General features: G+C 40.8%; 1 protein-coding gene, 1 long non-coding RNA gene and 1 other non-coding gene across 7 annotated transcripts in view; 1 reads left to right on the forward strand and 2 right to left on the reverse strand.

The window, feature by feature from the left end:
* Positions 1–1,565: 1,565 nt before the first annotated feature.
* On the reverse strand, positions 1,566–1,638 carry TRNAR-UCU (transfer RNA arginine (anticodon UCU)). Its single transcript has one exon. It is a non-coding gene; the product is annotated as a tRNA-Arg (tRNA).
* A 1,085-nt stretch (positions 1,639–2,723) lies between these two features.
* On the forward strand, positions 2,724–9,481 carry LOC139054236 (uncharacterized). 2 transcript variants are annotated; one of them, XR_011511089.1, is made up of 3 exons: positions 2,724–2,905; positions 6,506–6,603; positions 8,604–9,481. It is a non-coding gene; the product is annotated as an uncharacterized lncRNA (long non-coding RNA). The 2 variants fall into 2 exon arrangements; XR_011511090.1 differs by lacking the exon at positions 2,724–2,905 and adding an exon at positions 2,947–3,085.
* Positions 9,482–9,974: 493 nt separating this feature from the next.
* Positions 9,975–16,251, reverse strand: part of NFAT (NFAT nuclear factor) — a 102,722-nt gene continuing 96,445 nt past the window's right edge. For all 4 annotated transcript variants that reach the window (XM_070530949.1, XM_070530948.1, XM_070530951.1 and 1 more), the window contains exon 15: positions 9,975–12,953. In XM_070530949.1, coding sequence (XP_070387050.1) covers positions 12,949–12,953 — 5 coding nt within the window. In that variant the 3' untranslated portion in view covers positions 9,975–12,948. The remainder of the gene's footprint in view (positions 12,954–16,251) is intronic.

Here is a 16,251-nt window from a genome sequence, read left to right on the forward strand (position 1 = left end):
TATATGCCACAAGTAATTAAAAAAATTCTGTTATGATTAAAAACAAACAGCCATTGTATGTGTGTGTTTGACTATTTGATATTCGCTGCTTATACTATGTGTTCGAGGAAGCTTATATTTGCCCACCTCTTGTTGCATGCAATAAACAAATTCTTCACAAGTGTGCTTTGCTGGGTGTGAGGCGCAAGTCATATTTGACACATTCATTGTTAATTTATGAAGTAACATATGCACACTGCACTCTACCTTGTGTAAAATTGGTAAAAGCTGTAATTTTTAGGCAATAAGCATGACAGATAGATAGAATAAACTTTATTGTCCAACGGATAAGGTGATCTACCCACTCCCCGACACGCAGGTCAGGGGGCGAGTGCTGCCGCCTCAGATGCAGGCTGGGAGGTCTTGGGTCCCAGCGTGACAAAATGCTACACATTAAGCAGCGAATTCGATGCGTTGCCTAGCAGCCCGTCTGGTGTGCTGACACACTCCGGCCATTTAATGCAGTCTATGTAAAAATATCTCTCGCAGTCATTTCATTGTTCTATTCCATGGGGAGAAAGACTGACATGAAATTTCTCCACTTAATCACTGGAGCAATTGTACTGCAAACTGACTTCTTTTTGCAGTGGTTGAGATTTGCATTCAGCGTCATTAGGGCAGAAGCTATTGCCGCATACTTCAATGCACTATTCTTGAATAACACTTCTGGTAACGCTTGTTGTGTGGTCCCAAAGCGCTAGGAAATTTTTTAACACACTGCACCACAATACTTGTAGCAGCATTCTGCATGAAACAATTTTTAAAACGATTCTATGCCTTCAAAACTGCAAGCAAATCTCTATACCATTTGTCATCTGAACACATCACCGAACTGAACATCAGACAATTCTTGAAAAAATATCTTCGATGCATAGTATAGTTATTGAGCTTTCTTCTTTTGGTTCCATATGTTTAGAAATACTTGGGAAAATGAGAAATTTTGATCATGCCAGAGTGAAGGACACTGCATCTCTCTTAGCGAAGGTGACTTGAGGCACCGTTATATTCAAAAATGTGTATGGCAACAGTGGGCATTGTTACGCTTGCGAGACAAATAAAAGCAATTATTTTGCATTCACGGAACCTTATTTTAATAACTAAATATGAACATTTTGCTTGGAATTTCTTCTGAGACACCTTCAAAGAATGGAGGTACCTACGGCTGACTTCGTAGAACATCACAACATCCAATTTCCTGCACTTTTCTAAAACATTTCTGCTATGCCATTGTTACACAATTGACGAAATATAGGTATGTTAAACAGCACCTTTCAAACAGATTTTCTTGTTTCACTTTTTATATAAGCTGCACTTGAATTTAGCGTTGACAAATGTTGACACAGCGCCCCAAGGGGATATATGTAGTGGACCTCTTGCTGCCATCAAAACTTAAAAAAAAAAAAAACACACACTTTAATTTTAACCACATTGACCTACCAAGCTTTTGCTAACTACAAAAATTGGCAGGAAGACTGCAAAGAACAAACCCCCCACCCTTCCCTCATTAAAAAATAGAAGCACTTACGCATCCCTGCCGGGATTCGAACCCGGGACCTTTGGATTAGAAGTCCAACGCGCTATCCACTGCGCTACAGGGACAAGGTCAGCAAAATTAAAGTATCAGATAATTCGAATTTTGTTGGATATTTGCATGTGCACGCGTAATTTTTTAATTTTTTTTCGCACGTATGTGCAGCGAGCGTTGGCGCCTTGTCCTCAATCAGATCTGTGCTGCCCACAAGCGACGGCCAGTTTGCTGAGTAGCCGATCCCGACGATACCGGTCAAGAATTGTGTGCAGTTTTTCCGTTTCGCTGCACGATTAGGCTCAATATATTTTTTTTTTCTTCTTTCAGATGTCAAACGGCTGTGGTTCGGAGTCTGTTACTAACGCATTTAGTAAACAGGTAGCAGAGAAACTTCTGCTAGTTGGTGAACGTGCATACTTGACTAAACAGCGCTAAAATAGACGAGGACGAAGAAGGGTAGTTGCTGAACATCACACACTAGACTGAGGGTAGTTGCGCGAAATATGATTGCAGATTTATCTTTTTATTCCCCTTCCCCCCTCGCTAAACAGCCATTGCCGCTGACTCGTGCGGTGGTGCCTGCACGATACATAAACCATAAGCGCGTGATTCAGAGTACGTACTACGTGTTTGTCTGACGGGGTGGTGCCTGCGGAAAGTCCGAGGATCGCCAACTCGTACTGTTGCTAGTATCATTTGTATGCGAGCTAAAGTCGAAGAAAATTCGGTAGTTGTGCATAAGCTACGCGGCAATCATCCAGCATCACGTTTTAAAGAATCGGTACGAATTAAATAAGTGCACGGGTCCGCGACATTTCCTCGAACCGTTGGTTGTAGGAGCTCTGTGATCAAACCATGATCAAACGCTGGTGAGTTTTGCACACTTTAGTTTTGCGAGACTCGTAGCGCCATCTGCCGGTGCGAAGAGGCAGTAATTGAGTAGTGCCAGAGTCCTTCCTGGTAGTGCGAAGCTCGACTCCCTTGCTAAGTTGCCTATGCAGCTAGCGACTGCGAAACAACGATTTAACTAGATTTTGGCCCATATTGCGAGTGTTTTGCGCATTTAGCACCCAGACAGAGAGCTATGAATTTCTCCGATAGTCGGACGCGCCGCCGAACTGCCATAAAGCGCTTGCTGGCTCGACTGATGGCGGGAACGACGGCAACCGCGATAGCTCCGCGCGCTACGAAGAAACGCCGCAATCGACGCTACTGTTGTGTTGTAAATTGCCATGAACGCGAAGGACGGAATGACAACGTTCAGTTTTACCGATTTCCATCGCGATCGTATGAAGGGGAAAGGAGAGAGCGCTGGATACGGGCCGTTCAACCTGTTGGGTAATCGAATTAGTTGCATTCCCCACAACACAGCGGCTCGCATGAGAAAGTGCGACAATTTTGTTCTGTAATTATGTTGCGCAGCCTTGACGGAGGACCGTGGTAACCAAGCGAAAACTCAAGAACCTGCATACGCCACTTCGTTGGTAACAGAAAAAACAACGTTGCGAACTATCCTGCGTATGTGCCATCGATATTTCCACCTTTTAACAGGCGTCCGTCTCCACTTGACTCAACAAGTGGAACGGAGAGATTTGGCAGGTCAGCTTAACCAAACATTTTGGCTCGTTTATGAATTCAAAATCCTGTTCTAGAGCATCGTTATATCGCGAGCTCATTTCTACTTTCGGTATTTTGTATGCCCTGCGCCGATACAACAAGCATGCTTCGCAATGTGCTGAGCCTGCTCGACTGCGTTTTTCACATGTGAGCAATAAAGTTGCTGTAGGTGCACTGGATGAGTAATTGTGAAGTAACGCACGTGTGTAAAGAGAAAATGTCGCGTTTATTTACATTTACTTGTGCGCGCTTGTTGCTCGAAACGTCTGCGAAAAGTTCAAATTAAGGTACTGAGCGATGCTGTAGCTCCTGCGAGAAAGGAAGATGCAGCGCGCAGGCACTGTTGGAAGCTTACTTTCGTTATGATCGCACGCTGTTTGTTGCCTTGGAAAACGTTTTCTGTTTGCTGCTCTGAAAAAGGCTATGAAAGGATTTACTCTCTGTAAATAATTGCGAGACAAAACATTACGATAAAATAGTAAAATATAGTCTTGTGCTCTGGACATTCAATATGAACCAGTTTGGAATGCTTAGATGTTTATGCTGATATGCCGATAGACAAACGTGATGCTCTCTGTACTTGCGAGTTGCAGCGCGCCGAAATAACACCCGAGACATTATTTTATATTGTACACGTACTTCGCCCTGCTGAGCTTCCTTTCCGGAAGCGTGGACGGGCGGAAGAAGCTTTCCAGCTCCTTGATTTTTATGAAACCGTGCCTCAACACAAACGAAAGAGAAGGGTCCATTGTGGCTTATGCACCTTCGCTTGCAGCTCTCCTTGCACAGTTCGCGCCAAAAGTTCGCGCCACAGTTCCTAAAGAGGGACCTTAATTTTTCCGCAGCGCTGCCTGGGCAGAGTCTGAGGTCTATTGGTCCAGAGCTACACTGGCGCGGGCTGCTCGCTGGGCTTGACCTAAAGGATTGTTTACCGAATGCGGTTTTGATGAATTTGATATTTAGCTGGAAGGATGTTACGCTCAAAGTATTTGCCTCTCAGTAAAGGGTGGACTAGTAGTACATGAACTAGGCATATGCAAAACATATAAAGTTAACCATGTGGCGTATGGCACAGCAGGAGATTAAGTGCATGCTTAAGATGGGCCTTCATTTAACAATACACTCACTGTTTCCCTATGCAGAGTCCTGCAAAATAAGGTCGAACAGTACACATAATATGGACACCATAGTTACCTAGCAAACTTGCAAGCTTTGCATTGCAAATCGCTCTGCTCATATCATTGCACAATCCTATTCCAATAAATGCCTCGTGTGGCAAGTATCTTCTAACAGTAAGAAAATATCAGATGTGCCCCCAGCAAAACAGCAGAGACACAGACCATGCATGGAAAGCACACTGCTCCATTTGATATATGGCTTTAAAGAAACAGTCCATTGAATGTATCTTTATTGACCTATTAAAGACCAATAATTAAAGCTGCAAGATTTCAACATTCATTTAAATGCTACAATGCTGGAATTTAAAGTAGACTAGGGCCTTTACACAAGGAAGACCTGAAGCAGTTCATCAAAGGTATGCAACAAGTTGGAATTCCCTGAAAGAAAAATTTTGAACACAAAGGGTCAAATCAAACTTTACCCAGGAACACTTTGCTTACCAAGCACACTGGTTTCCTCTTTATGTATGTATGGTACAATGGATAAGAGCTTTATTGTTGCCTTTTATGACACGGGCAATCCAATTTTAACTGATGCAAACGAAGATATATTTCATGCCAGATGCAGGCATACAGTACTAAAACATAGGCATTTTGGTCAGCATATGTGGCCTCTCCAGCAATGCCAGTTCTCTTATATGTTGCATGCTGCGCTTGGCAACTTCGACAAAAAGCAACATCTCTGTTTGCACAGACCTACATGTAAGTAGATGGGGACCACCTCTAATTCAGATTGAGGGTTTGCACAATTGTTACTACATAGCATGTCCTGCTTGGCAGAGGGATGTACCTGGTCCTTCTCTTTCTTCCTACTTCTCTTGCGATTTATAATGACATTGTGCACAAATGATGCATATTTATTAAAAATGTCCATATTGCTTTTCTTTTCAATGCATCTCAGTTTACCTGCAACACTGTTTACCATAGCAAAAGTTGTGATGACAAGAGCATCATTTCCTTCATCAGCCACAAAAGAGGGAGTGGGAGATATTTCAGCAAGATCCTCATGCTCTTTGCAACACTTGCCACCACCTCTCAAGCTTTTTGTAGCCAGCAAAAATTACTTTGCTGGAACAGAGGTGAAAACCCCACAATACAGGCTTTGGGGAATAATCAAAATACTAAGCATTCATGAAAGCCCAGCACACTTTAGACAGTGCACCTGCATTCTTTTATTGTAGTGCCATAAAGCCACAAGATACCTGCAAAGCAATGCCTTCATCATTAACAGCATTCTTTTTTTAAAGCTTCCACACAAAAATCAGCTTTGAGAAGCAACTATTATGCCTGATCAAAAAGAATAAAGCAGAGCACACAGCAATGCTTGCCACAATCAGTTCTCCAACTCTGGTAGATGCAAGACTTCATGTAACTGATATAAAGCCACAATTTGGTCATGTTGGCAAGGCATTTCTTGGCGAGACTGCGTTCTTAATAAATTCAGAGGTATGCTGAGGGCTACGGGAATATTTTTTTAACCTTGATTTGACTTCAGCTGGTAAATACCAAGAGGTTAGTTCCACATACATTAGAAGTTGCTTTTGGTTCCCCAGTTGGTACTACAGGTCTGGTTCCTACAGGCTCTTCTGACAGACTCACTTTGTTTGTGTGTTGAGAAACAAGTGGTCACTTAACAGTCTTGTGCTTTGGTACCTTCTGCATATTTTATGCATTTTCTTATGTACAGGAGACAACTTCATGTCTTCAAGAGTTTTATGCCAAAGCAGAATTCATAGCGTCCACAGTACTAGTGAAAGTAAGCTGGAAATAAGCAGATTAGATTAATGCGCAGCTTTTTATGGCATTACTGGTCGAGCATGACTGTGGCCACAACTTATCATTGCCCCCGAGCTGCACTGACAAAACCGTTTATCACGTCCAAAAAGACACCACCCCAATTTTCTTGTTTCTTCTCACGCACTAATCTTTTCAGTAACTTTTTCTTCGTGCGCACTACTTCACAGTGGAATGCTTTGCCAGCTAATGTATTTACTGCACATGATGCTTCTGATCTTGAGGAATGCGTGCTAGCCCATGCTGCTGCCACTTTTACATCTGATCCGATACCTACAGCGTTGTGCTGTTCTTTTGGCTACCGCACCTGAAGCTTGACTGGTTACATCTTCACTCTGCCTTTCTGCAGAAACCTTGCCAGCAGTTTGCTGATCACACTTTTGGGTCTTCATTTGCTTTTGTATTGCTTGCCCACCTGCTTGGTCTTCAGCCAGACTGCAGTATGTTGTAAGTAAACAAGCAATATGTTGTAAATAAAGAAAAAATAAACGAATAACAATGCCCATGTAGCTTCTACTCACAAACATTACGTACAGACTCAACGCCAGTTCACAATTGCTTTAGTACAGGGAAGCGTTTCCATACAGCATGTTTTTTCTAGCTGCATCAAACACTTAAAAATAGCGGAATATAAATCACAGTGAGATGTTTACTGACAGATTGTCTAGATTCATAGTCTCTTAATGAGTAACGAACGCTTGCTCAACGAAAATTTTATTTAGCTAGATAATGATCAGGACAGGCTTCAAACTGCTTGAACACATTAGCTGCGAAAGATCAATAATTAATGCAACTTCAATAACTATGCAAATAAGTGTGCACATAACTCCATTTCAAGAGGCTACCATTCTGGATACTGAAATGGTAAACATAACTCCACCGTGATCTATATTGCTCCTATGAATATTTTTTTGTACAGCTAGGAATAACATCCTGTATGGCATTAAACATATGCATTTGCAAACTTTTACATAGAAGCAACTGTTTATAGGCAGGTTAAACTTAAAAGTAAAACAAGAAATACATGTGTAAATTGGGTGCAATAATTAGGTAGATGGCACCAACACATCTTAAACCTTTGAGTGCTGGGCATTTCTGCTCACTGTGTGCCAGGTTTTTCCAAGGTGAATCAAATTCAATTTCCGTTGGAAGTAACACATTAGCAGACTTTAAAAGCAAGTCGTATTTACTGGCTGTGAGTTGCTGAACATTTTGAATTTTTTTATAATAGTAGTAAAGCAAAAATAATAATGCTAATAATAATTTTAAATTAAGATAATTAGTATATTAGTAAGAAAAAAAATGCACATTATTTTAAGAACTGGTTCTTGAGAGTTCACATGAAGTTCTTGAATTTAGAAATAACTGAAAAACTGTGCGAGCTTCTTGCTCCTGTTTGCTATAGTACTGGAATTTGAGAGATGCATGCTATCTGAGCAACGCCAATTTGTAAGCTTCCTCACACCACCTGTTGCACACAAATAAAAGCTAACCATGAAATTTTACTTTGATACACTTCTGTACAAATGTCATGACCAGTACACATCCACAATCGTGAATTATCTCGGGAAAGGAAAGGAGTGGAAATAGTTGCATGGCTTAACTCGGGCATGGCACTTACAGGGTTAATAAAGGTGTGGAATGTGTTTGGTATTAAAATGCCACTCTTTCGCAAATGTTTTCCAGCAAATATTTTTCTTTTAAATGTGCCTGGTATGAACGGAGTTACCAGCTTTAAATGTTTCCCCTGCTATACCTTTGCAGCCCTCCTCTGCCACCTTTTTGTCCTTTTTCGTGCATTGGAAGCTGCGACATCCAAGTGCAATGCCTACAAGGTCACTTCCAGCTACATAATAACAACACTGGCACTGTTCTACGCCAGTAGATGTAGTAGTAGTTTCGCACTACCACATAAGTGATGAGACCTCTTTTGCAGAACTGAAATCTGGACGAGCTGGTGCACAAAGAACGAAGGACACAGGCAGTTTAAGAACAAGCGCTGTTTGTACAAACAGACTTCTCTGCGTTGTTTAGTCTGGCCTTACTGCAGCTAGTGACATACTTGGACTAATAACAAGTAGCGCACACAACTACTGCTACCAACAGTAGTCAACAGACTGCTCCCAATTGTGACCAGCATTTTCATTCAACCACGAGCAAAAATGTAACCAATTGAAGTTTGCTTAAACCTTTGTGCCAACAGGTACTGGAGCATGCAGATGAACAAGGACAGAGAAAACGCCAAATTTTAGTGATAAGAGGTTTGTAGCTATGGGAGGAGTAGCCTATTGCTTAAAAAGCCCTTCACCAGGTCTGGCCATTTTGAGCCCACAACCGCTGTACGTACAATGCTCGCTAACGACCATGTCTGCTAAGTATTACATCACTATACACCATGGAAAGAGCTGAAATTTCAAACCGAACACCGTTTGCCCTTCTCCTTGCAGGTGCCATGCTCCAAGCCGGAGGATGACGTATATGTGCTAGAGCACTTATGTACATGTGTATTTGCTGCGACATTGCTCTTAGTGACTTGTGACTTCAAGAATTAGTGTAATATGTTGCATCAATAGACGAATTAAGGTTTAGAGAAATAATAAAACGCATAAGCTGAATGCCTGCATGTATTTGTTTTAGTTTGCACTGTAGCAAGAGAGCTGTGCCTCCGTTTCATCTGCTTGTTCCCACATTGCGCAGTCGCGTGCGCTGACACTGAAACTATGCCATTTTCTACCGTGTTCCCGCACGCGCGATCATGCTCTGTGATCAGCTTGTGTCTGCCTCAGTGTTTTTGTAGCACTGACTTATACTGATAGTCAGGTGTTCTTGAGCACAACATGCACAAACGTGCGCCATGTGAAACAAGATAAACACAACAGCTCGCGTGCAACACCGTCAGCGGACGTGCACCGCGCAGCAAAAAAGTGAAGGGGGGAAAAAAAAAAAGAAGGCCGGGCCCGTGACGTATGCATCACATGATCTTTGAGGTCCAGTATGGGAGAACGCAGGGAAGGAATTTTGCTTGCGGAGGCTATATGGGGCAAGTGGAGACAGTGTCTCTTTTGGCAGTGGCACTCGCCTCCTGAATCACGGGTTCGCGGCACTGCAACATTTCTCTCTCGGCTAATAATTGCTGAACGGTCCTTAGAGGGCATGTAACAACTTCCAGCGTATAACCTAAGTTTGCTATGAGGACTGGTGAGGGGCCCTTTAAGACCTAGATGCAAAACTGAAGTCCTTTATATTTTTGAGATGGACATTTATAACGTATAAGTGGTTCCAGCAAGTACAGACGCTAGCACAAGTAAGAAGAAACGGACAAGACAGCGCTGTCCAGTCCGTTTCTTCTTGCTTGTGCTTGCATCCGTACTTGCTGGAACCCATTATACGTTCACCACGCACCAACTGGCCCAGCAAACCACTCTACTAGACATTTATAACATTAATTTACCAGTCACATTGAACAGTATTGCTCTGTTGAGGACATTTTTGCATTGCCAGAGGAAGTGATTATAGATGTGCAATCGTAAAGAAGAGTTGTCAACAGCCATGATGCTTCATGTATCATCATTAAAGATGGGAGAGAAAGCAGGCATCTCAAAAAAGTTGAAAAGGGGCAGGTGGTCTTTTAAATGAAATTGTGCATAGCCTTATATACAGGAATAATGATGTATCAAGAACAGCATTGTCTGGTGACTGGACATGTGTTTTTTTAGCATTATTATTACCATGTTCAATGATTAGGTGCACATGACACTTGTGAGAAAAATATGGATGGAGAGAGAGAGAGAGAATCGAAATATGTAGTCTGATGTGTCTTTGAGCAAGCAACACCAGCTGGTTTAATGAAAGTAGAGAGTAACATGCAAGGCAGTAACAAAAACGCACATGTTCACATGTTGTGCCACACGTCATCTTGCACTTTAGCTGGAAAAAGTGAGAACTAGAAAGGACTCGTACACATGTTCACTTAACCATTTTATATATACAGTACAGATTATTGCACAAGTGACATCATACACAGTGCTTCTGAATGCAAGTACAGCAACAACAACGCTGATAAATGTCTGGCAGTTGCCAAAGTGTACACCTGATTACATCCATTGGACCTATGACACAGCGGCCAGCTCACAAACTGTGGCTGCACACATCAAAGCATTTAGACCCATGGAAATATATAAGACAGTATGTTTATGATTAGTTTGAAAAACATACAACCTGGTCAGCAGTGTGTTGCATACAGTATTAATTTAACAGAAAAATAAAAGTTGCCACCTTTTTTTTTGATTCTGAAAAGAAAGTGTAAAACGATTAAAAATGTTTGCTTTGCTTTCTTTTCAGTAACCGGAAAATTGATGTAGCTATTAAAAGTAACCATTATGACAGTACCAGAAGTGCTTCACTATTTATATAATGAGTGCTTCTTTTGTGGGTCATGCGTGCCTTACTGCATTACACATAAAACTGCTGAATACAGGTGTGTACTTGGCAAACAATACATCTGTTGTATTATACCAAGCTGGCAGAAATTTCTGCATGTGATGGAAGCTTCCTCTGATTTGAAAATAAATGTTTTCTGTGTAAGCACTATATCATATAAAGATGTACTGAATGCTTACCAATTATATTTCTTCTTCAGGGGTCGCTATAATTAAAATGCAGGCATAGGTAAAATAAATCTGTCACCTATGAAACTTGCACACCTTAGAAGCTAATGACATTTATTGATTTGCACTACATAACAGCACTGCACAGTCTAGAAACTGCGAATCCATTGGTTACTTCGTCATGCAAATTAATATGACAATACTTCAAAACACACACACAGTGGATGCCCCATGTGACATGGATCAATATTCACTATCTACAAATAAATAGTTCATTTTCAAATGTGTGAAAGCACAAAATATTTGTAAATGGTACTTCAGTATGGTTAGTATGCATACCATAGGCATAATTATTCTTTCCACTAGCTATAGAGACTGCAGAAAGCGTGCAAAGGCCCAAAATTGTGGTCACTTTGCGCATTCTTGCAGAAATTGTGCCATCAGCTGTTTCTATAACTAAGCTTATAACCGCACCAGTGAGAGCCAGTTAATCTCAATAAAGAATAAGCAACCATAACCTAAGTTACAATTCCAAAGGTACTAAAGCACCATAGGGCAAAAACACAAAGAGTGAAACATCTATCTGCTTTCACCCACATAAAATGAACAGTTGTACTTATCATGAAGCTTGGTGCATGTCACATGGGAAAACGGCAAGTCTCCTGAAAATGAGACGAGTGCAAATAAGCTCCCTACAACGGAAGATATCAGGAAAACTGCCCTTGAGCAAAGTGCAGCAGATCAGTGAGAAAACCTGCGGCTTGCAAACACACACAGAAATTAAGGAGTGGCAACAAAATTAGCACACACCATGTCATTCCTTAACTTTGAGGTGTCTGAGAGATAAATAACAATGCTTCATTTAAAAAAAGCTAACAAAGTGAGCCTGGCAGCAGAAAAATTCCAGCAAAGGGCCAACCAACACAGCATTTTTCTCCCTAAGTGACTAAGCTGGCACACACCTAACAGAGAGAGCCTGCCAAGCAGGCAGTAATAAGAACATTACATACTATCTAGTAACCAGGTTTGTATTTTACAAACCAAAATTTAACACTGCTGTATAAACTGTTAGAAATGTGCCGCGTCAGATTAAAAAATGCGGTTTGTACGCTCTCTGTCAGCCCTCGGCATTTTGTACGAGAATAATGCGCCAGTCCACTCATGCATGCCACATTTATATATGTGTTATGCATGTGTGTTCATACATATATGTATATATACTATACGGATAATAACAGTACTACACACATTCTCACGACAGGGCATGACAAACACAAACTGCGGTAAATATGCAGGACCATGCAGCAAAAACTCATTTACCTATTATATCAGGGAACTGAAGAGCAGACAGTGTGGTAACAATTTGCGCTTTCGACTATTGGTGTGTCACTGCTAGCTGCACAAGCTCAAAATGCGAACACCACACAACTAAACTGCGAAAGAGCAAAATTTTTGCTTTGCGTGACACAACTGCGCTACCCTGTAGCCAGTGCTTTTGGCTGGGAACAGCAGGGCTACTATCAACTCAGGAGCTGACATTATATTGTGAGATTGGCACGAGGCACGCACCAGCGACTCCAAAATTGCAGAAAGCTATGTCAAAAACGGCAATAATTTACAATGGACCAGGTGAGCCATGTAGCCCACCTTGTTTCAGCTGTGCCCACTTTTGGCTGTGTTTATACTGAAATGACCCATGATGTTAAAAACAGGTATGTCTGTTGTGAAGATATGTTGCAAACACAGCACACTGTGCGATGCAATTTTCATGAACGAAAAACACGCATATATAAGAAATGTAAGAAACAGATTTCACAAAAACTTGATTTGTTATGCTTGTGTCCTGTTAGCACTCCAGATGGCAAGAACCAAGACATTCCGATGCTAGACAGGTGAGGTTATCACACTTTCTGCTGCTCGAAATAACGATTGTAATCATATTCTATCCACAATGTTCACCTTACAAAGGTGGTAATATAACCTCTGCCTCTCAAAAGCAGCGTGTCTATATACCGGACTACATACCCATCATGCACCTAAGTAGTACTGCTTAACAGCCCTGCAACTTCATGCAAGGTCTGCAGGGTTGCAGTCAAACGAAGTAATGTTCAGAAGACAGTGAGATGAAGCAAAATGCTACATGCTGACAATGTCCAAGTGCCTCCACTGTTGAGTCAGATGTTCTTCACACTGCAGAGAAACAAAAGATGATGCAAAAGACTAGTTTTAATCGCACTGCTCATCACAAGGAGGGGTACTTGTTAAGAGTGGAAGCCATCACCTTTTGTAGCAAATAAAGGGGTTTTGTTCAATTAGTATCGAGCCTCAATCTTGCAGATATTTTTTTCTTGTTTCCTCTGCTTCTGTTATTGCTTGCCCACTTATTAATTATTAAGCAGTTAACTCTGCAGCCGTGTAGGCTGCACTTGCAAAAAATTTCAGGGGACAGACTATAGCAAAAAAAAAAAAAAAGGCCAGCCAAGCGTCATCAACAATTGCCGACTGGCCTTAACTCTTTTTGTAATACACTGCACTTATTCACTTTCTTCACATTATACAAAATAGCATTTTTACTGATGCACGGTAATGTTTCTGAATACTTTTTAGATATGTTTTCATGTCCTGATCACCATGCACGAAAGCACTGTTAAGAATCTTCTTCTTCTTCTTCTTACTATTATTATTAATCTCCTCACTGCATTTGAGATGTTTTCACTTTGATGATTGCACAGTCATTCATATTTGTTGTGGTAAGCCATAAACCTTGTTTGGGACAAGTAGATAAGCTTTACTCAATCTCCCCAATGTCAGCTTTTCAGATTTGTTTGTTTTTCTGGTTCTACAAGAGTAGTTTAGCATGCTGTTACACCACTTTGCAGCTACCATTGCTGTTACTGCTAAAAACATGCATTTAATACAGTGACAGGTACATGCAACCAGCGGTTCTATGTGTTGATATGTTGAAACATTCAATGTTCAACATATAATTTGATAAAAGAAGCTCCTTCTTGTATATAAAGTAGAACTGCATTATAATAACTCTGCATATAGTAAAACTCTGCTAAGGAAAACAACAACAACAACAAAAAAAGAAACACCAATACTGATTAAATCCTGTAGCTGAAAAAAAAAAATACATGCAAAGTCAAAGATACCACTCCATTATATACCAAAGGCCTTGGTAGCACAAATGCACTTCAGAGCATGCACCTCTCAGGTAGCCACATGGCTGAAACTGAAGCTTTAAAGCGACATTAAAGGCAAAAATGGAAGTCAAAGCCAAGTGATAGATTCATGTCCCAATTTATTAAAGCATCAACTTTACTGAGAACAGAGCTTTTGTAACTCGGAAGTTGACATGAATACAGATGACACGAACCACAACCAACAGGATTGGCGCTGGAAAAAATACCAGCTTTCATGACTTATAATGTCCCATTTATAGTCTCCAATCACGGACAAAAAGAATAAAAAAAATAAAATAAAAAAGAGCTAATTATGCTGCATTTTCATGTGAAAGAGAATGGAGTTTGGCTCATAGTGGATTTCTTCACACCATGTTTTACTGTGCTATTAGAGGGACTGTGACAACCTCTCTGTGTGGCCCTGTTGATTCAAAGCAGGTGGTAGTGCTTAGCTAATCATGAACTTCGAGATTGCTGGCACGGTGTAGAATTTCTACTTATTTTTATAAAGCCATATCCTTATAAACCAAACTCCCTCATCTCTCCCTCTGTGGATGGCTCCAGTCAAGAGTGGATGCTGTATCTAAGATTTTAATAAATACATATGTTTCTCTACATAAATAACTTTATTCAGTAAGGGATTTGAACTCTGAAAGAATTGTGTGGCCCTTCCTGTCACTTTGTATATATAAAGCAGGTGTTACAATTCTGTAGATGTAATCTTAACAGTACAGAATGATACAATGTATGCCTTCTTGTGTCCCTTAAGTGTTCACCACTGCATGCCATAATGCATGCTTCCAGGGAAATGACTGGAATGGATTAATAATCCATATGAAGGGTTCATACCTGCATGGACACTAGTATACCACAGAGTTTTTTGTTAGCAATAAAATCTTTAAAGTTGGGACAATTAGATCACAGCAACCTTGTTTACCATCCAAGCACAGAGATCAATGGCGCTAGACAAGGAGTAATCTGTGCAGCTATGTGCCCGCAATTAACAGAGGTGCTTTAGCTTTTTATTCACTGACATTAGGTGCGTTCAAGCTGTTAGAAGCTGGTTTTCTATGTTATCTAGCCAAATGAAATTTTGAAAAGGGCAGTTTTGTAGAAGCTATGCAAATGAATATTTTGCCTTTGCAAACTGAAACCAATATTACTTAGGAAAAACAGCAACAATGCCTAATAACAGCTGTAGTTAGAAGAAGATAATTTTGACAAATGAAATTTTGTCCTATTATTATTATTTTTTTTTACTTGGAATAACAGCAATACTTGCCTTATTTTTTAACAAGTTCATTTTCTATGAAACACTTTTGATCAGTTGGTGAAACCCCTAACTAATATGCGACATTATGAATGCTGAACAGTGCCTATACAATGTTGTGTGTGCATATGTACAGTCGACCAAAAAAGTTTACGGACCACGGGATCTCAGAAAATTCAAAATATACCAGTAGCCTTTAAAAGCAGCCACTAAAATTGTGCATCACAATGTTGTTCGCATATGCCACAAAAGGCTGGAAATGGGAATAACAGGCTGCGTCTTGAGACTGAGGAGATATTCAGCTTTTTGTGAGATCTCTTGGTCCGTAAACTTTTTTGGTCGACTGTACATATAATGCTGAAGCAAACAGGTCAGTGACATGGAAACAGCATATCCATGTCATTCCTTCTTATTGTTTCTGCAATATGTGTTAGTAATGTATCAACAACAAGCCTAAATCCACACCATGTCATTTTTCTGCAAAAAGGCTGTGGCAGATCTACTGTTAACTCTTTCCATGCCAAAAACAAGTCTCACTTGTCCAGGGATTTCCATTTGCCTGTTGAATGTCACAGAAGAATGGAAATTTTATCGTTTTGGCGTGAATGTTGCGCTACTAGATGGCACCAGCTTCCTAGAAAACTGATATTCTGTGGGTTTGCTTGGCAGAAACGGAGTGGAAGCCTGGCTACCCTCAGTTTTGAAAATGGCGGCATAGAAATAGGTGGGTGCAGCTTTTGAATGCTGGAATCGTGGTGTTTCTGGATGTTTCTTCACCTCAAGTGAACAATTAGACCTTGAAAGCTCTAGTGAGTCGTGTTCGGAATTTAAACTTAGTACTGATGATTTTAGGGTAGAGTTTGAGCCTCTGGTGCCCTCTCTCACATGGGCGCAGCTAGACGTTAAAACTTTGCCACTGGTGCCTCTACAATTTTCCTTTCCTCGCGCTACCAGGAATGATACATCACATGAAAGAAAACAAAAGCACTGTTGACTTCTGTCTCAACAAATGTCAAGCTTGTCAAGCCCCATA

Source organism: Dermacentor albipictus, chromosome 1, assembly GCF_038994185.2.
Source record: "Dermacentor albipictus isolate Rhodes 1998 colony chromosome 1, USDA_Dalb.pri_finalv2, whole genome shotgun sequence".
Lineage (NCBI taxonomy): Eukaryota > Metazoa > Arthropoda > Arachnida > Ixodida > Ixodidae > Dermacentor > Dermacentor albipictus.